This window comes from Neolamprologus multifasciatus, chromosome 7, assembly GCF_963576455.1.
Source record: "Neolamprologus multifasciatus chromosome 7, fNeoMul1.2, whole genome shotgun sequence".
NCBI classification, from domain to species: Eukaryota; Metazoa; Chordata; class Actinopteri; order Cichliformes; family Cichlidae; genus Neolamprologus; species Neolamprologus multifasciatus.
In genome coordinates this window covers 6036790-6056965 of record NC_140445.1, presented here as the reverse complement: position 1 = coordinate 6056965, position 20176 = coordinate 6036790, and the positions used below count along the sequence as shown (strand labels likewise).

The following is a 20176-nucleotide window of genomic DNA, read 5'->3' as shown; positions in this document are numbered from 1 at the left end:
GTGCTGTAATGCTGGGACACGCCTCCTGCCTCCTCTCTCTCTCTCTCGCCCCCTCTCTCTCACTTACACACACACACACACACACTTTCTCACTCTTGATAACAAAGGTAATCTGGACTGATATGCCAGCCTTTGTTAAGTAGAAAGTCGGTACTGAGGGTTAAGACAAAGTTCCCTTCTGATAACTGTCTGAAACACACTTATCAAACTAATTCCGTGCGTGACTTAATAATCTATGGGCCGGTGTGTTTACACGGTTAAAAGTCAGCGCTGTTATCCACGTTTGCTTTGAGCTCTGTAGTATTTTTATTAATGTCACAGGTTTTATTCTTGAGATCAGTCTGGTCGGTTGGAAATAGAACCGTCATCCCTCAGGTCAGCAAAAAGCGGTGAAAAAGCTGTGGTTGCGCTATAATATTTCAAAGTCTTAACTACAGCTGACGAGAAACACGTCAGATTAGTTCCTGATCATCTGCATCTTTAATGGCCGTTCATGATTTATGCAGTCTTCTTCACTTTTCACTGCGAATCTGTCCACAGACGCTGAAGTGTTTGGAAGGGGATTTCAGGTCAGGCACATGCAAAATATTTTAACATAATTCCATATTGTCCAGTTTCTTCACAACGTAAATAGACGGATGTGCTCAATTTATGTCTCACGGGAGTGGGAGGGCGGCACAGAGTGGGCCTCTTGTCTTCTCTTTCTTCGTGGTGGGTGGGTGGAGCTGACCTGCTCAGCCATGCAGCACACCTGTGCAGGTTGAGCTCAGGAGATAATCCAGCAGCCCCACCAGCTCCTCTCACTTTCTCTTCCTCTGGCTGACTGAGCGAGATACCAGTTTGCAGTTTGTGCATTTGCTCAGAAATGCAAACTGGCTCGTGACCGTCCACGCATTTAATGTTTGGGTTATTTATTTTAACTCAGGGTAACTGCAAGACTCGTCATTATAATTTCTGGCGAGGTGGAATTTCATGTTTTTACTTTTTTTTCTCTTTTGTTTGCAGCTATGAGATTTTTTTGTGTTTTTTGTCTGCCTCATTAGGTTAGTACAATCTAAGGTAAGCACAGAGCAGAACCTTCAGTCTTTTGGCTTTGCTTACTGTGTCCCGCACAAGACAGAGAGAGCTAGAGTTGAGGTTACGAGCAGAGAGGCACTCGGACTGAGCTAAACCGCTGATGAAGCTCTTACTCAGCAGTGTTAAGACTGCAGTATGTATTGTTACTCAGTTTCATCTTCATAATCTCCACAGAGCCGAATGTTTTAGAGCTCAGCTGGATTGGGTAAAAAGCGGAAGGAAATCCATCTATTACACCCCGCAGGGTCCTCATATAGCGTCTGATCCCATAATCGGCTCTTTCAACTATTTCAGGACAGAAGATGGTGGACCGAACTCGTAAAAGGATTTATGTGCATTAAGAGTGTTTTGGTGTGTGTGGTAGTGAACATATTGCATCGATGGCAAGCGTTGATCCCCAGCAGGCACCATTAGTCTGTTTGAGCACTGTCAGGAGTGATACATCAGGCCGGGTTTGTTGGTAAAATAACTGCTTAGGAAACCATCTGGGAACATGAACACACGCACACGCGTTAAGGCATGTGAGTGTGCGCACTTACTGGATACAGAACCGTGTTCACATACGTTCTGGGCATGCGTTGCGAACAGTAGATTTTAATTAAGAGGACTGTGGGCTCTGCGTCTGGGATGCACGATAACGCGGAATGTTTTTCTTATCTTGGATCTTGTTTCCTGTGAGGTCACTGTGTCTGTGTGTTTGTGTGACCTGCAGACTTGTTATTGGCTGCCAGACGTTTAGTTTCCAGTCTCACCACAACAAATATGCCCACAAAGCCAGCTGTAGCATGAAAAACATTTTATTTCCCAAAACGTCACGTTTACTGTTGATGAAAAATAAAATGTTGTAGTTGAGCTCAGTTATGGATAAAGCCTCAGTTAAATACAAACTTTTTATAGTTTTAAAACAAACGAATCATTGTCTTAATAACGTGAACAATCAAAGATCTTTATGCATTTGTTTCTAACAAATTCTTAAAAGTGAAGTGACAGAGCAAATGCAGTTTCAGTGGCGCTTTGGATGCATTTCTTTGAGTAGAGCTCCCTCTGGTGTTTTTAAGGGAAACTGCATGGCTGACGTTCACTGTCTCAGCTACATCTGGAATTGTGGGTCCAGATGTTTTATGTTTTGTTATGCGATTTTGATTGGCTGCGTCATTGACTGTTAATCATATACAGCTAGAGAAAATGTACTGACCATTAGCAAGGGGCACAGAAATTAAGAGGTCATCCTGATAGAGCTCTAAGATGTAGCATCTTGTAACCTCTTCACTATATGTGAATAAAAATTGTCAGTGCCAAAGACTTCCATTGTTTCCTGTAAGATCCTAAAGTCTTAAACATTGTTGGAGGTAATGCGTTGCTACAATCATATCACACTTGCTGCCATGTGCGGTTACTTAATCCATATGTCCTCCATTGATCTGTACAACAGGAACAAAAACCCAATGAAATCTTTACAGCAACAATCACTTGAAGCACATTACTTGAAATTCATTGTGTGTATCTGTTCTTTTAATGAGCGCAGGGATTAGTGCTGATATTTGAATACAAGGAAGTTCTAACTTTAATGTGAAGAACAACAAAAAGGTTTCAACATATATTAGTTGTTCTTCAGTTTTGTTTTGAGCTGACATGGCAGCTAAAAATAATGGCAATAATTAAACAGGGTACAAGTACTTGAAAACACTGCTCAAGTATAATAAGCATACTATACAGTTACTTTCTTAGCCTATTTAAACTCCAGATGGTTCAGGTTTGATGTGCATATTTTGTGCGTTTGCGTGTGAGCTATGCATCGATACAGTTTGAGCTTCACACATATGTGTGAACAATTCTTGAGTTCATAGTCAGTCGGTGTGGTAAACACAAAAACTGGAATAAAAATCTTCCTGAATGGATTCTTGATGCAATTAACCAAAAAGGCTCTACGTGGTCAAGACGTCTAGTTCATTGGCTCGAACTGCTAAAGTTTGTTCCTGAGAACAGTTTTCTGCACCGGACTGTAAACATACAGCATATTTTACAGTAGAGTTTCACATTTTTATATGGAAGTCTTATATGGGAGGGTTTAGTTGGTTTCTTTTAATATATCAAAGCTTCTTTGAAAGCAAATTCCTAAAAAACACCGTGTCTCTTAATGCTGTGGGAGGTCTCATGACAGAGTCAACTTATAACAACGAATTGATTAACCTCAATCCTGAATTTTATCGAAAGGTTACAAAAAGGGGTTAAGCTTTAAATATTGCTGTCACCACTGTTGGCAAAGCTTCGTCTGCTTGGTAGACCTGTGTTATTTCCTATAAATATTCAAGTTTCGGGTGCAGGGCACCTACTGATCAGAAGGTCGGTGGTTCGATCCCTGGCTCCTCCAGTCTGCATGTCAAGTATCCTTGGGCAAGATACTAACCCCAACTTGCTCTCTGATGCATCCATCAGAGTATGAATGTGTATAAATGTCATTAGAAAGCACTAAGTGTAGATTAAGTGCTTGTGAGAATGGGTGTGATTGGGTGAATGTGGCATGTTGTATAGAGTGCTTTGAGTACTCCGTGAGAGTAGAAAAGCGCTATATAAGAATCAGTCCATTTACCATTACCATAAATACTTAAAATGAAATGACAATAAAACTAATTGGAAAATACGAATCTATAACAGCTCTGCTGAAACCTCCCGTTGCTATTCTGTATGCAAAGAAGAATTCTGCATGTATCATGTGAATGCATTCAAGCTAAATTAATTAATGACAACAATAACAGCAAGTTCAGAGATGAGACTAATGAGAAAAGACAAAACCCATGAGCACAGTTTAGAACTGACCATTTATTTAAACTGAATAGCATATGCGTACAAAGTCTCTACAAAGCTAGAAAATATCTAACATACCTTTAGCCATGAGGGGGGAGAAAGTTACAAAGCAAAGATCAGACCCTGTGCAGTACCAATAGACACACATTACTAGCTTTTGGATTTCTCCTAAATGTACTCTCTTCACAAAATAGGATAAACATTAGAATATCAAAGATATACACAACATCTGTAATAAACGTTATTGTCACTTTTATACAAAGCACCTTATCAAAAACCCCTCGGTGCACGGCACGCGCGTGCTGCACCGGAGCGAAAAAGATTCAAGGCCATTTTGGAATTGATTACAGACAGGATTTCTGTGCCTCACGCGATCCGTAATAGAAGATAATATCCAACTTGCACATACAAGACGACATTAACAACACAGACGACGATGACTGAAAAACTCAGTGCTTCACTGGACTTTGTGACCTTTTGAACGACCTTTTAGACTTCACTGCTTTAGTGTTATTTCATTGTCACCACATATTCTCCAGCTGATTACAGCACATGGACAGTTAACAGTTAAGCTGTGCAGCTGAGTCCTTCTAATGTTTAACGGACAGTTAGAGCATTTTAATGAGTCACAGTTTAAAGAAGCCTTTTCCTGACAGCCAAGATGGTAAGGGGCGTCCATGTTTGATTTTGTTTTTTTATGTTCATTAAGCGAGCTTTAATAAATCACTTTCCTCTTTACTTTGTGTCACATGACTGTCTTTGGTAAGCAGGTGCTAGATACTGTTTGGACAGAGGGTCATAGCTGCAGCTTTTGTTGGGCTATCACTTGCGCGTTACGTGTCCATCCTCCTGCAGAAGGCCTAGTGTTCGGTCTACAAACAACAAATACTGGAGTGTGAGCCACAAGTCTGGGAAAGTCAAGAGCAGGGGAATTTCCTAGCGGGATGATTCACGAGTGTGAGGGGGGAAAGCGTGGTTTGTAATCCCAACAGACACCCACAGGGGTCTTTAGTTTAACAGAGTCAAAACCTAGTGGTTTTGGATAAACACTAATCCGTTTCAGCACAAAGGCAGGAGGCATGAATCACGTGTGAGTCATAACTTGTTGAGGCTAAATTTTGAACAGCTGGCCATTTCTGAGCAAAGATGTGTCATTTCAGGTTTGAAGTTCCTACAAGTTACTGGATCTTTTGGACACCGCAAAGCATTTTCAGCCAACATCATTGTATCGAGGTTTTCTTATTAAAACATAAAACTCTCTGGGCCTCATTCATTCACATTGCTTCTTTTTCCGACCTTCTAGTGTTTAAACAGATTCCCACATGTAAACAAAAAGAAAAAAGAAATCTTTAAGAGCTGCAACGAGTTACAAATCATGGATTTTAATTCCAAGAGAAAGAAGCTTATCCAGATAAATCGGTAAACCTAGTCAGTGTAGCTTATTATAGCTGCCTTTTCAGTCTAACTTTAAAGAATCAATTTGGCACTCTAACAAATACATTTCTTGTTCGGTTTGTTGTGTGAAAGCTGCTAATGCCATGAGTTTATCACAGCATGAAAACATGTGGAAACAGCAAAGCTAAAAGTGAAACTGCCTACTTCTCAAAAGTACCCCTGGACTGCTGGAACAAGTCTGAGAGCAGGCAGTCCGACTCAGTTTTGATTCATTAATCTATTACTTTTTAAAACTAGCCTTGCAAACACCGGTGGTTGGGAATACGGGCCAAACTTGCAGAAAACCTGCAAAAGCTAATTATGAGTACGCTAAGCTAAGCTAACCAGCTATAGGCAAGACAAGATGATTTGAGAGCTGGTTGACTTTTAGCATTTCTTCTTATTTTTTAAAATGCCTAACTTGACTATATGCTTTTTTTTTTTAAAAAAAAACATACCAAACAAACACAATATAATATGTGAATTTGCTAGCTTTTGAAGGGATTATGAGCACTGTTTCCACTTGCTTTCATTGCTATGCTAAGCTAAGCTAACCTGCTAGCTGTAGCTGTATCAGACAGAGATATTAAAGTTGTAAAAAGTTAATTGATGGTATCCACTACTTTTAACAGCTTCTATATAAAACAGATAATCAAAATGATTCTACAGCAGGTTTGTAAGAGCAGGTCGTCCAAACAGTGACAAGTCCAAACAATTGCATTTTATGAAAGAGGCGCCAGGTAATATCTAGTGCACAAGCTCTCTCTACATGAATCCGTCATACATGTAATAAACAAATGCAAATACATGGAATAAATACTGCCAATAGATACCACATGAACAAGAATTTATCCCAAAGACATCAGAAAAAATTGAAAAAATTAATCAGGACTGTCCACAAATTAAATTAAAGAACCACTTTTACATGGAATGTGGATAAACTAATCCCAGGACACAGAAAACAGGGGCATGTGGGACCAAAATGTTCCTGTACAATAAAATGTTTTTGTTTTTTTGTCCCATGCACCACCTACAACATCAAATTATCAGGACTTTTGGGAAACACAATAGAAATGTCTAATGCTGTTTCCAGCCAAAGGCACTTCATGCTGCTGGGCATGACACAGACAAACCACCAGACGACACCTGCTACAGTACACTCCATCGAGAGTTTTTGGTTTTTTTAAATTCATAAATTACTTTTTAAATATTATATAACCAGAAAAACCTGTGTTGTAGTGGTTGAGGGGAACTGTGTCATCTAGAGTTAAAATAACCCTGACACTGAGGTGAGAATGCTTCTGGTCAGGGCTGTCCCATCTAAATATGGATGTAATATTCAGGCTTGCTTGTTTGAGCATGGTCATCACACTTACCTAAGATAACATTAAAGGGGACTTATTATACTTTTCCTTGTTTTCCATCATATATAAAGTTAAAAATGTGGACACTTGGAATAAACTAGGCCAAAATTTTAAAGAATATGTCCGGGAATGTATAAGTAATCCCTGTAAACCAAAAGCTCAGGTTTCTGCTACAGATAGCAAAAAAAAACAACAACAAAAACCTCTGTGTACAAAAGCCCCGCCCACCTGCTGAGCCTTCTGTTTGCAGGTAGTGGCCAATTAGAAGAAGTTGGGTTTAATAATGGGAGGCCGACTCAGACATTGAATGAACTGAAGGGCTACATGAAGGACCAAAATAAGATAAAGTAGGATTATTTTGAACTGTGACGCATGCAAAGCTACTCTAGGAGACTAAAAGAATGAAAATTTGGAAATGAACACAATAGGTCCCCTTTAAGTTGCAAAAGTAATTTACACGATAAAAACAGCAGTAAAACTTTTTTCCCTACGTGTACACCATGAATGGCAATGTATACGGTTTAAAATTCACAGTGCTTTTCAGTAGACCAAAGTCTGCTTCAGATTATAATCCTTAAGATCTGCAAACTCATATTAATAGTTGATCATAGTTTGTAATCACATTTCTATCTGTTAATCACCCCTCTGTGTGACAGCTGTCACGGTTTGGGATGAAGCCTGCAATTCCACGTTGAATCCGTTTATGGAATCCAGTTTTAGCATTTCTAATGACGTCTCCGTGACGTCAGTTTCACCGTTTGCCGTTCTCCCACAGAGCTGGCGTTTCCTACAGCTGCTGCTTCACAATAAAAGCCCACAAAACAGGATTCTGAAATCTTGAGGATTATAATTTTGTTAGTCTTTTAAGCAAAATAAAGAGTCACCTGTTGCAGAAAAAAAGCTACCTGAATTGTTCAATTTCACTTATAGTTTCTTATTATTAACATAAGGTTTAGATAGTGATTGTGGAATTAAAATAGAATCTCTATGCTATTATCAATAAACAACTCCCCAAAGTTTAGAAGATTTTTTTCTTTTCTTTTTTTTGTAAAGAAAACATACAAAAAGGTAAAAATTTGATTTCTTTTTCTTTGGGACAAACCTCTTGTATAAGAATTCAGCTCACACAATTTGCAGTGTCCATCTGTACAAATCCACCTCTATATTCTACTATATGATAATGCAGTAGTGTTATTTCCTCCAGCTTTCTCTGCTTATTGATGATACACAGGGTCTGACCTTCAGCGCCTGTCAGTTTCCTGACAGATAACACACGGGGGGGAAATTAGGAGATCTCACTCTCTCTGTTTTTTGTTGTTTTTTTATCTCCCCCTCTCTTTCTTTCTTCTCCCTGGGTCGACTTTCACCAAAACTCGTGACAGAAACACCACTTTCATTTCCATCATCAAGATAGGAAAGAGAAAAAAAACTGGGAGAAAGAGAAGGAGGATCCAATTAGTGGAGACGTGACATCCCCTGGTGATATCAGAGTCAGGATGTTCTTGGGGAAATGCACCAGGTCGATTCTGATGTGTTTTCATGGCTGCACTGCCACTGTGCTTTTTTTTTTATTATCATTATAGCTAATGAGCTACCGATCACCAGGTTTGGAGTTAGTGTGGATATGCTCCTGTTGAGGAGGTTTCTGCGGTGTCACATCTGGCGTTAATTAAAAAAAATATTTTTACCCCAGTTACTTTCAGTGAAAATGCAGCCTTTTTCTTTTTTTTCACGAATTTGTTTGGCTAAAACTAATTTTTAGAGACATTTTTAGCTCCGATGTCACAAAAAAGGAAGAAAAAAAAACACCAAGCAAAGGCCATACATGTGTTTCAACGCGAGTGTGTATATGTGTGTGTGTTATTCCTTGATGAGTCGATAGATGTGGTGCTGTGCTCCGTGCTCGTTGTTGGACACCTCGAACACACACGCCATACACAGCAACGTTTCCTGAGTGTCTCTGTTGCTCACCACCTGGAAAAACACACACACGGGAATGAAGAACACACAAGAGGTCGAGGTTAAGCACCCTCGTATACAAATATCATTCGAGATCAAGAACTGTACTACAAGTATACTTCTAAACTCTTATCCTCCTTAAGGCAACAACTAATATTTCAACATGTATTCACAGCTGTAGGATATAGAAGACAACATGCTTATACAAAGCACGTGAAACAATTACAGCACCTGAACAAAAGCACTTTAAAAGGTCTACCAATGCAGAAAGGTGCCACTGAGAAATTCACATGCACAGTTTTAGTAGATTTTTACAAGCACACTGAATGTGCTGGTTCATGGAGTAAACCAGAGTTTGGTTAATCCCATTTGTTCTGGGGTTGTGTGATTTTTGCAAAAAAGGTGGATAAAGTAGCAGCGAGAGCTCTGCACAGACGCTGAAGAAGATTCTCATTATCTATTCCCAGTGAATGTAGTGTCACAGAGACCTTGCACCAGCTGGTGTTAAAGGGGACCTACGCTGCTCATTTCCAGTTTCATGTTTTTATTCTTGGACTCCACTAAGGTGGCTTTGCATTAGTTTAAAATCACTCTTACTTATTTTGTACGGGATCTTGGTGCTGCCCTCAAGTTCATTCCATAGACTGTATATAAAAGTAGGTCAACACAGATGCTGACTAGTGAAATGCTGTTGTGAAGTCTTGAGCTAAGCTTTTTCACTGCTGTCATCTTCCCATTTTAAAACCAGACATGATGAGGGAGGGGTTGGTCTGCCTGGGAAACTGAGACACACTGAAGCTCATGTTGTAAGAACTGCCCCATCACCTTCCCTGCCTTATCCTCCCGTGTGTTTGATGGGAAGTAGGATCTTAATATACTCCTCTTTGCAACCAGCTTGATGAATCAACCACTTTGACGCTCCATTCCTTTTCCAGACCTAGAATCTGTATGTGGGTGGGCGTGGTCTGTGGTGCCGTTGCAGGGGAGACGGATGCGCCTGCACGGCATCGGCAGTCACGCGTCGTCGGCTTGAAGATCTGCACTGAGTCCTGGGTTATTGTTGTTGGTGATGCGTGCGGCTGGCAGCGGGAGAGCTGAGGCCATTCGCGTGTGTTTAACAGCAACCGAGTTAATAAAGAGATGCTTAAAAGCACAAGCCTGTGGTCGGGTCCGTCATTAATGCCACACTGTACATCTTTGATATACAGTCTTTACCTTATCCACTCTCTGAAGCAAGCGGTTTTAGCTCTTCTCCCTTTAAAATCTCCCCTCTGTAATCCAGCTTTCTGCTGATTGGCTGTCAGTGTGAGATGATCATATTAAGGATATTAATAATTAGCCTCTATGACTCTGACATCACAGAGGTCTAAGAGTTTAAAAACTCAGCTTTTAGACAGGATGAAACCTGAGCTTTTATCTCATGGGGATTACCTCTACATATGTTGACCTCATTATTTGAAGCTTCATGTTTAATATAAGCAATCGCCATGATAACAGTAACGATATAACAGAGAATGAGGAAAAGCAGACTTAGATTAACTGCATTAGTGTAACGTTTTCACCCATCGAGAGGAAGGCGGTAAATATATATTTGCATAACATAAACGCAGTCTCTGCCCTCACCAGCAAAATAGTGAAGTTCTCCAGCACGCTGTTCATCATGTATTTCTCCGGCAGGTGTTTGAGCTTGTGGATGAAGTTGATCATGTATTCGCACATCGGCGAACGACTGATTCTGTAGACAAAACGCCCGTTTTCAAACCTCGCGTACTCCGTCTGCGAGAGAGGGGGAAGCAAAGGGAGATGCTTTAGCCAAATAATATTACACAACGCACCAATGAAAGGCACCTCCGTCAGTTTTACACATCAAAAGCAGCTTTCTAGTGAAAAGCTCAGCCTTTGAAAATGGTTGTGTAACATTATGTGCAGCTGTGGAAAACTGCCAGGACTGACATAATCATTTTTGCTAGTGTCATAAGGGATTATTTGATGCCATCGAGGGCTTAAGGTGAAGAAAATGAAGGATGTGGTGGTTTTAAAGCCCGCATAGGGAGTTACAGGACATTTAAAACATTAATTAAAGATGGCAAGTGTCAATATTTTTTCAGTCTGATTGCAGAAATCACCTGCTGTGTGAATAAACCCAACATGTTTCTATTTAGCAGTTATCCTCAGTCCTCACCTCAACCTTCTCAACCACCTGCTTGCCAAAGGAGCAGACCTTGGTGGAGCAGGTGATTGTCATGTTCTCCGAGCTCTCGTACTGGCTGGTCACACCGTAGAAGGCCGCGGGGTCGTCCTGCACGTTATAATTCAGGTCCGCCTGGAAACCACAGAGCAAAGACGACGACGCAAACATCAGGTCACAGAAAACAAGCACGTGTTTAGTCCTGTTGCTTTTCTGAAGCTAAAGTTTTGCAACAGTGCCCTCTGCTGGTACTGCACCATAAAAGGTCTCCAGAGGACGAGCAGATCCATGATCATGATGCTGAAACTGACGTGAAAATGCAACGTGCAAGCTTATTTTTCAGTACATGAAGTAAAAGAATCATCTCCGATACTCTTCCTCCATCCATCAGTGCAGAGTGCTGTTTTATTTGGACACTAAAATGTTCTGAAACCTTGCATATGCATGTTTATCTCCTTAATCACCTCATAAAACAGTTAAAATGCAATTTGTTGTGTAATTTTTAGAAGAAGAAAAAATGTATTGTTATAAAATGTGGGGATTGACCTTTATAACATCCACATTTGTTTGTTTCTTATTTGAACCAAACCTTTATGCAGGTGTTTTATGAGACAGGAAAGAGGCAGGTACAGGGGGGGAAACAGAAGACAGAAACATTTTCTTATACAACTTTGTGCGACCGAAATTGAAGCAGAAAAATGTTTAATCGGAGCAGAGAGAACACGCTGCACCTGGACTGCAGGCAGGGAGGAGCGGGGAAGGGTTTGTACTGTTTGTAATGAGTCCTCTGAGGAGCGCCGTGCGTCTCGGGGCTCAGAGAACACACAAACACAAACACCATATGCTTACTCACTCACATTTACATCCCTTCACGTGCACGCAAACATCAAACCGTGCTCTATTAAAGCTGCAGATTATCAGAAACACACTCCATTGTGGTAGATCTGAGAGCTTTTTAATTAAATTCAAGGGAAGGCTCTCTACATGACACACACACACACACACTCTTTATTTGTTCGCATGCTGCAAGCACACCTCGCCACTTCACAAGCCTGCAGGCTCCTGTCCTCTCCTGGATTATTTCTACTGTCCAACAACCTCCTCACCTCACAGTGATTTTGTCGGTTGACCAGCCCCACCCCAGAACATGAATTCTCCAGTCATGGAGCGTAGCAGCTGCAACTAACAGGAAGCCTTGGATTTCTGCTCATGTTGAAGCAGTGCAAGTGTAACACATGCACGGAGGATGGTGTCGTTTTAGAATTACACTTATGACAATTACGGAAAGAGGAAAAGGTGTCGAGAATAGATCATCTGCTGTAACATGAGCTCATCTAGCTAGCAAATCAGCGTGACTCCTACTAAGCTAACTTGCTTACGAATTAGGGCTGTGAAAACATCCGATATCCAACTCGAAATGCTTGTGGTTAAAAAGAATTACACAATATCCACTTTATTTTACTTCTCAAGGCAAGGATTTTAGCTACTCTGATTAGCGACTAACAATACAATGTAGCCACACGGTCACAGAACATCAACTCAAAGGCCACCACAATGCTACAGCATAATAACTATGACATAGCATCATCAGACTGAAGTACTGTCTGAAAACATGAAGATAAAAGCCTGTATGTTTTTCCACCGTGAGCACTGAAAGCATCCAACAGCTCAGTTTGTCAGTCACCAAATCCAATTACTTTAATTGACCCGTTCATCTGAGATGATTCTAACAAAAACTACTTACTACACCTATACACACATTTAATTCATATTGCAAATGACAATGACGTTTTTATCTATAGATCCCATTTCATTACATGTAAACGACGCAGAAGATAGAGACATAAAAACCTGTACTTTTGCAATGCCTTAAGGCAGTCAAAGCTGCACAACAAAACAACGCCAACATCTATTAAGTGAAGCTCTGTGTGAATAAAAAGGTTTGGGGTCTGTTGTTGAATGTATGCATTATGTTGGTAACAGGCATCTCCGAAAACGTTAGAGCACTTTTGCAAATATGTGATGTCTTGATGAATCGAGCAGATATTTGAAGTTTACACAGCACCATTCTCACATGAAAATATCTTAAAAGTTTATTTTGTGACCCAGAAAGAGTAATATTTCAAACTCCGTCACTCTGTGTTCCTCCGCCACTGCCTCGATTGAGTTTTGGAGGAAATTAATTCTGGGATATTGCATTTCGTCATTTCGAGCTGATTGGAGACCAGAACAGCCAATCAGATTTTTTTGCATCCAAGTCTGTGATTGGCTGGTTTTGTGGCACAAATATAACGGTGTAGAGAAAGAGTTGAGCGCGCACGGGCAGAAATGTTGAGCAACACATTGCGAGCAACCGCAAATACAAAAACTGAGCGAGAGGGGCTGCTGTTGTGTGTGTGTGTGTGTGGATAATAGCAAACACTGAAATACATTTTTTGCACGCAGGAATGAATTTTGTTCACTCAAATTCAGCTTTTCTTTGCTCAAAATAAATTTCTCCTCAAAATACAACACTTGCACCTGCAATTTTTTTTACATGCGCTCAGAATAGTGGCACAAAAATAACGCCATAGGCGCCCACTTAGATCCAATTATTGTCATCTTACTGGGGTTTTTTGACTTTTCTTTCGTAGAGGCTATAAATTATTAGTTTGAGAGTCGGATTTTTGGAAGTCCTATGGTACAGAGGAGTTCTGAGAAAGGACAGTAAAGTCAGCACACACACACACACACACACACACACAGGTGAAAACAGCTACCTGTGAGTCTGGAGGTGAGCAGGTGTTCAAACAAAGCATCTGCGCTTTCATCAACCCACCACCTCCATATTCCAGGTGGACAGATGGAACTCACACACACACACACACACACACACACTGTGCTGCGTAGAAAAATAAGGGAACTTTCCCTGGGTGGGGGCAAAGGTGCATGGATTGTGGTTCTTGCTAACCCTACTCGGTGACGTCCAAAGCATTTTCAGGAGCAAAAAGGAAAAAACATTAACCTTAGTCCAGAAATATTTTTAAGATATTTGACAGGTACTGGAAAAAAACACTCAAACAAACAGGAAACTGATTAAAAGTTTGTCTGCTTACCCAGAATTTGATCAGGTAGAAGGCGTTTTGTGGGCCCTTATCAAACAGCTCCTTCAGACCTCCCTTCTTCTCGGGGAACTTGTCGTAGATTTGCCGGATGTCCACACACTCCAGCAGCGGATCGCTGTAGCTCAGGCTCCTCTGGCTGATGTGCACAAAAAGGTGCTTGTTGTACTGAGAAGAGAGAAACGTTTGAATCAGACGGACACCAGAAATGTGGAGATAAACACACTGGCTACGCCTAAAGTTACTTCTAGGATCCTGCTATAACTTTTCACTGTAACTTAACAGAGAAACAGAAAAATATAAAGTTAGATCAGCAATCTGGTGCATTGTTAAAAGAAAGACTGCACGTCATCACAGCACAAGCAAAAGCCAACAAGACCACAGAAGTCATTGAAAGTGCATGACAGAGTTATCTCCATGAATTGAGACGCTACCGTTCATCGAGGTTGTCAAGGTCTGCAACCAAGAGACAAGCTACTCTCTCCTCCGAGGACCCAAAAAACCCTCAGAAATTTCTCTATCGCCAGCTCTGATCTCAACCCAGCAGATCATGTTGTTCAATTACTGAATACTAAACTAAAGGCGGAGAAAACACCCAAACAAGCCGCCACTGAAGGAGGCTGCAGTAAAGGTCTAGCAGAGCATCTCAAGGGAGGAAACACTTGATGGTGTCCATGGGTTCTCCACTTCAGGCAGACTGCAAATGACTTTCATCCAAGCAGTGTAAAAATCCTCATATTACCTTTGAGCCTCTGAAAACAGGATTGTGTATAAATGGCTGGAATTCCTCAACAGTTAATGCAAATTTTGCGTTAATTCCCCTGAATTAAAGCTGAAAGCACTTCAGTCAAATCTTCGTCGTTTGATTTCAAGTCAAACGCTGAAGTCGCCGCAGAGGCAAAGCTGCAAAAACTGTCTTTGTCCAAAAGATTAGGAACCTAAATGTGTCGTTATCATTTAATCGTTAAATTTAAGTCAGGTTTTTATCAATTATAACAAACTGAATGCAAGCATAGCTGCTAGAAGTTATGCAAAATTAAACTGAGGGATAAACTGCTAATAATTCAACTGTAATCTCAGTATCCATCTAAGCTGCTGATTAATACGCTTATGTTGAAAGCAAACTTCCAATTTCTATTTCTGAGCTCAAATAGAGATTTTACTGACTTACTCCCACTGACCAGTTTCAGAACAGGACCACGGCAACTTTACTGGGCTGTTCTCTGACCTGCTTTTCTTAGACAGGGTGTGAGTTTGTTTGGCTTTGCAGCGCAATAAATCATACAGTTTAATGCAATATTGGCCAGCTATACAGATCACAGAGGGCAAAAAACTTAGAAAGATCTGCTAGTCTGGTTGGTTAAAAAAGAAATACATAATTTTCTGCATTTTTACCCAACTTTGTCTTTGCCTACTGGTACCTGGGTGTTCACCTGAATAATAAACTGGACTGGAGCCACAACACTGATGCTCTTTACAGGAAGGGTCAGAGCAGACTCTACCTGCTGAGGCGGCTCAGGTCATTTGGAGTCCAGGGAGCGCTTTTAAAGACCTTCTATGACTCTGTGGTGGCATCTGTCATTTTTTACAGTGTTGTATGTTGGAGCAGCAGTTTATCGGCAGCTGAGAGGAAGAGGTTGGATAAACTCATCAGGAAGGCCAGCTCTGTTCTGGGATGCACCCTGGACCCAGTGCAGGTGGTGGGAGACAGAAGGACTCTGGCCAAAATAACATCTCTGATGGACAGAGTCTCCCACCCCATGCATGTAGATGTTGCTGAACTGCAGAGCTCCTTCAGTGACAGACGGCTGCATCCTAGATGCATGAAGGAGCGTTTCCACAGGTCCTTCCTCCCTGCAGCTGTCAGACTGTACAATCTGAACTGCTCCCAACAAACACAGATGTTTACATCAATGCTGTAACTGCAATAAGTTAGTTAATTAACCAATTCGCACACCTGGTTTGCCTCTTACCTGTAATTATTTTTATTTAATTTAATAACTGTACAGTACTCTCTGTTTATAGTAACCATTGTCCTTAATGTAAATATGTAAGAAAAATTGTGTATGTTTCTGTTCCGTGTCCTGTGTGTAGTATATTTGTCTTTTTGGCTGCTGTTACAACCAAATTTCCCCTTGTGGGACAATTAAAGGATTATTCTATTCTATTCTATTCTATTCTATTCTATTCTATTCTGATAAATCTGCATGTTAAATGTGACTTCAGTGGGATGGATCTACATTTAAGGACTCCATTTATTCCCACTAATGTAAATGATGCCGTTTGACAACAGAATCTATTTCAAAGTCACTGTACAACCGTTTTTTTCCCCACTACGCAAACAAAAAGCAACAAGATGAATGCCAGCTGTCTATGAGCCCAAGGTAGAAAAATGGCAGTGAGTACGCAGCGTGGCAGGATGACAGATAGACTGAGCAGACAGAGAGATAGAGCTTTACAAAGGTTATTCATACTAGGCGACGCACAAAGGGCTTTAACGCTGTTCTCTGCTGCGGGGTTATCTGTCATCTCTGTTTATGGGACAATAGGGAGTGCTTATTGTAGTCTGGTGCTGGATATGTGTGCGTGTGTGCGGAGTAACTCACTGCCTCCTGGTCCCTCTGTGTCTCCAGGAAAGATGAAAACTCCACCAGTCGTAGTTTGGTGGTGCCGATGGAGCGACCCTGCCATGCCGGCTCTCGGTGCGTTTGGGCTGCACTGGGAGGTTCATAGCCTTGACAATACACACACACACACCATTTAACCCCACTTCACCACTGCAACATGTTCAATCGTGCTTTTTAACGGGGTTAGCAGTAATGCAAACTTGTAAAACTTTAAGCCATTACTGGAGGCCCGAGGACAAAAGCCGGCTGAGGTAAAGGCGAGGCACTAAAAAGCGGTTAACAGCAGTATATGTAAAGGGGTAACAATGCAGGGGCCACAGCGAGGCCCCCGGTTGCTGCCTCAAAACTCACTCGCTCCATTTTCGAAAACCTCGCCGCTCTCGTCACTTAGTTTCATGCTATTGTAACGAGCACGTCGTCATCCACTCTGAAGAGAGGAAGCTCAACAGTGCCGGGTGAGCCGAGTGACGCGGTGCCTTCTTAAATTCATGAAACGTAACTTTTGTTGACCTCATCTGTGGTCAGTCACAGTCTTTTTCTGATTTGTCATGAGTGGATAAAAGATTAGAGATGTTTTGGGGCATTTCCAGTGGCCGTCGTTACCTAATTTTCAGACAAACTGTCAAATTTTAACTTTTTCAAGTCAAGCACGCACTAAGGAACTCGTTAGTTTGGGTGCCCTGTTCCACATTTGAGAGGACAGGCCACGCAGCTGAGGTTGTTTTCCACTCTGAAGCAGCAAAGCTAACAAGGTGTGTGCAATCAACAGGTCAGCCAATAAAACTAACTTTTGTCATTTCATTAGTTTTTCATTGTTTGATAGGATCGTAATATAAAAATTAGATAATATATTTAATACAAACATTAAAAATGAGACCACCTCCCACTGGTGAGTCAGTGGTGTAGCGATGGTGAAGCGAAACTGGCTGTGCGCTGCTCGTCTGTCATCTTAACCTCAGTGACGTTGTTCATTCCTCGCCACATATCTCTTGTGGTCGAGTGTGGCCTCCAGCTTCACCCTTACGTGGACTCTCACTCTCCTTCACTTCTTCCTGTCAGTTCATCCAGTTTTTGTGGATGGCTGCGGCTCAGGAGGTCGAGTGGTTCGTCTACTAATTGGAAAAGTGGTGCGATCCCTGGCTCCTCTGACACCTGCATGTCAAGTATCCTCGGGCGAGATACTGAACCCGAGTTCTCCTGATGCATCTTTTTTTTCAGTTAGGCAAAGAAAAAGCACTTATGTGAATGTGTGTGTGAATGAGGCTTGGAGTAGAAAAACACCAAGAGCTTAAATTGAACAGTCCATTTACCATTTCTTTTAGGTCACTAGGTGTCCCAGGCTCGTTCTCAAAGTAGCGTACAGGCCTGGCTCGTATCATCACAAAATTGGATCTATTCTTTGATGCAGCCAGTCGAACTAATAACGTCGTCTGATGTGGTTCATAAAGTAGATTCCAGACTGTAGATTCTAAGCAGCTCCTCTGGATAAAGGTTGTAACAAGAGGAACCAACTTCGGTGTGAGCAGCACTACATTATGGACACGTCGCTGGGTGTAGTTGTCTTTCTTGCTAACATTATCGGCAGCAAAATCATATGCGAGGGATATTTCTATCTGGATAGCTTGCCAGCTGTTTAATGGCAGATGTATAAGTTGACTTTTTGCAGTAATTAGGGATGCACCGATACCGATACTGGTATCGGGTATCGGGGCCGATACTGTAAAATGTGTGCGTACTCATACTCGTAAAAGTTAACCGATACCATGAACCGATACCAACTTATTTCATTAATCAGAGGGTGGCTTGTCATTTCTGTTGTAGTTTTTTAGATTGGCCACTAGGGGGACATCCCGCGCTAAACGGGCACAGGGTTAGACGAGTGAGACTGGCGGCTCCAGATAAAAAAGAGAAACTGGAGGCTGCTGTAGCTAGGCTAAACAAAATGTCAGCAGTGTGGACCGGAACAGCCAACTTTAACTCAGGTTTTGGAAAAGCGAAGAAAAATGTCAAGAGAAAATCCACGGGCAGTTTAAATAACAGAGGCTCTGACTCATTTTATCGCTCTGGATGACCAGCCACTGCCGGCCGTGGAAAACATAGGATTGCACCGTCTTCTCAGCATACTCGAGCTGCGATATGAAATTCCCAACCGCCCACACATCAGAGAGATAATGGTGCCAAAACTTTCTAAAGAGGTAAAGACAAGCAGTGTGTGCGCGATGTCAGTCCTTGATTTAACGGCACAGTGGACTGATGATCCACGGGCAAATGAGAAGTTTGTTCGTCAATGCCAAATACTTTCGTTATTTTGTTTGTTTGTTTACAATATGGACACTGCAATAATTTAAAAGTTTAATTTATTCTCAAACCTAATTTGTATTTATTTTATTCCAAACAGAAGTGTTTATTTATTATTCTGAAAGCTCGAGACAGTGCCAATAGTTCAGTGATATTTTGTTAAATTACAATGTGGATACTCCGCAATAATTTAACAGAAGTGCTTATTTTTCACTTGAAATTTTTTTGTGGTCATTTTTATTAAGATTTTCTTTTTTATCGGCAGATAATGAAATAAAACCTGTCTTCCAATTCATTGCATGTGTGTGTGGTAGAAGTATCGGTTTTTGTACTCAGTATCGGCAAGTACTCAGATCCAAGTATCGGTATCGTATCGGTTTGAAAAAATTGGTATCGTTGCATCCCTAACAGTAATAGTCAATGTGTGAGCACGAGCTGCACACTAATGTCCTCAACACTGGAGTTCACTCAGCGGCAATGGAGGTCATTAATGATAATGGTTTTCTGAGGTTACACAGAGTTTTTAAGTTGACAGGACCAAATGAACGCTGCTTGCTATCCTGCTACCCCTTGTATTAAAGGGTATATGGCTCCAAGATTAAAATTACTAGCATTTTCAGGCAGTAAACAGACAGGCTCAGCAGCTGCACGCAAGCTGCAAAAGCTATGCCAAGCAATCAAAGTGCAATTTTCCCAGGAATTGCACTTTCCACCCGATATTTTCAAAGCTGCTTCTAGAAAAAGCAACACAAACTTTTAGTACAGATGACGTAAGAAAAGTCAGATCGAAACCTTTTCCCTCTCGCGACCTCTTCGCGATACAAAAGCGGGAGTGCTGGAGACCCAGGTGTTCAGACAGATTCAAAAACCATCCTGTAGTGAGGCGGCGGTCTAAATGGCAGGAGACGGGACCGCGAGTCCGCTTTAAAAAAAGAAGATAATTGCGCTGTGGTCCGTCTCACCTGAGATCGTGGTGGTCCCCGCTGTCTGCACAGAGTAGGCTTGCTGAGAGAAAGGCTTGATGCTGAGAGAAACAGAGGCAGAAGCAGAAAGGAAGCATTGTCACTGTACTTACATTATACAGCGAGGAAGTCTGCTGTGCGTCTTGTATGAACAGTAGTAGAAGCACAGAGATCAATAGCAGCTCCGAGTTCAGTAAAAGCTATACCAGCCCTATTTCCAACCATTATCATCATCTCACGGGCACGTAAGAGCAGCAGGTGATGAAATGAAAAGCGGGTTTGAACTTGGTGCAGCTAGCCATGTGAACAGAAACTAGAAACGAGCTTAAACATGTTGGAAATAAAATGTACCGTTATTTTC

General features: G+C 41.4%; 1 protein-coding gene across 2 annotated transcripts in view; it reads right to left on the bottom strand.

The window, feature by feature from the left end:
• Positions 1 to 5766: 5766 nt before the first annotated feature.
• tead1a (TEA domain family member 1a) overlaps positions 5767 to 20176 on the bottom strand; it is a 57432-nt gene continuing 43022 nt past the window's right edge. For both annotated transcript variants that reach the window (XM_085169090.1, XM_085169091.1), the window contains exons 7-12: positions 19816 to 19877; positions 16535 to 16662; positions 13923 to 14096; positions 10822 to 10962; positions 10263 to 10415; positions 5767 to 8654 (exon numbers count right to left, since the gene is read on the bottom strand). In XM_085169090.1, coding sequence (XP_085025216.1) covers positions 8541 to 8654; positions 10263 to 10415; positions 10822 to 10962; positions 13923 to 14096; positions 16535 to 16662; positions 19816 to 19877 — 772 coding nt within the window. In that variant the 3' untranslated portion in view covers positions 5767 to 8540. The remainder of the gene's footprint in view (positions 8655 to 10262; positions 10416 to 10821; positions 10963 to 13922; positions 14097 to 16534; positions 16663 to 19815; positions 19878 to 20176) is intronic.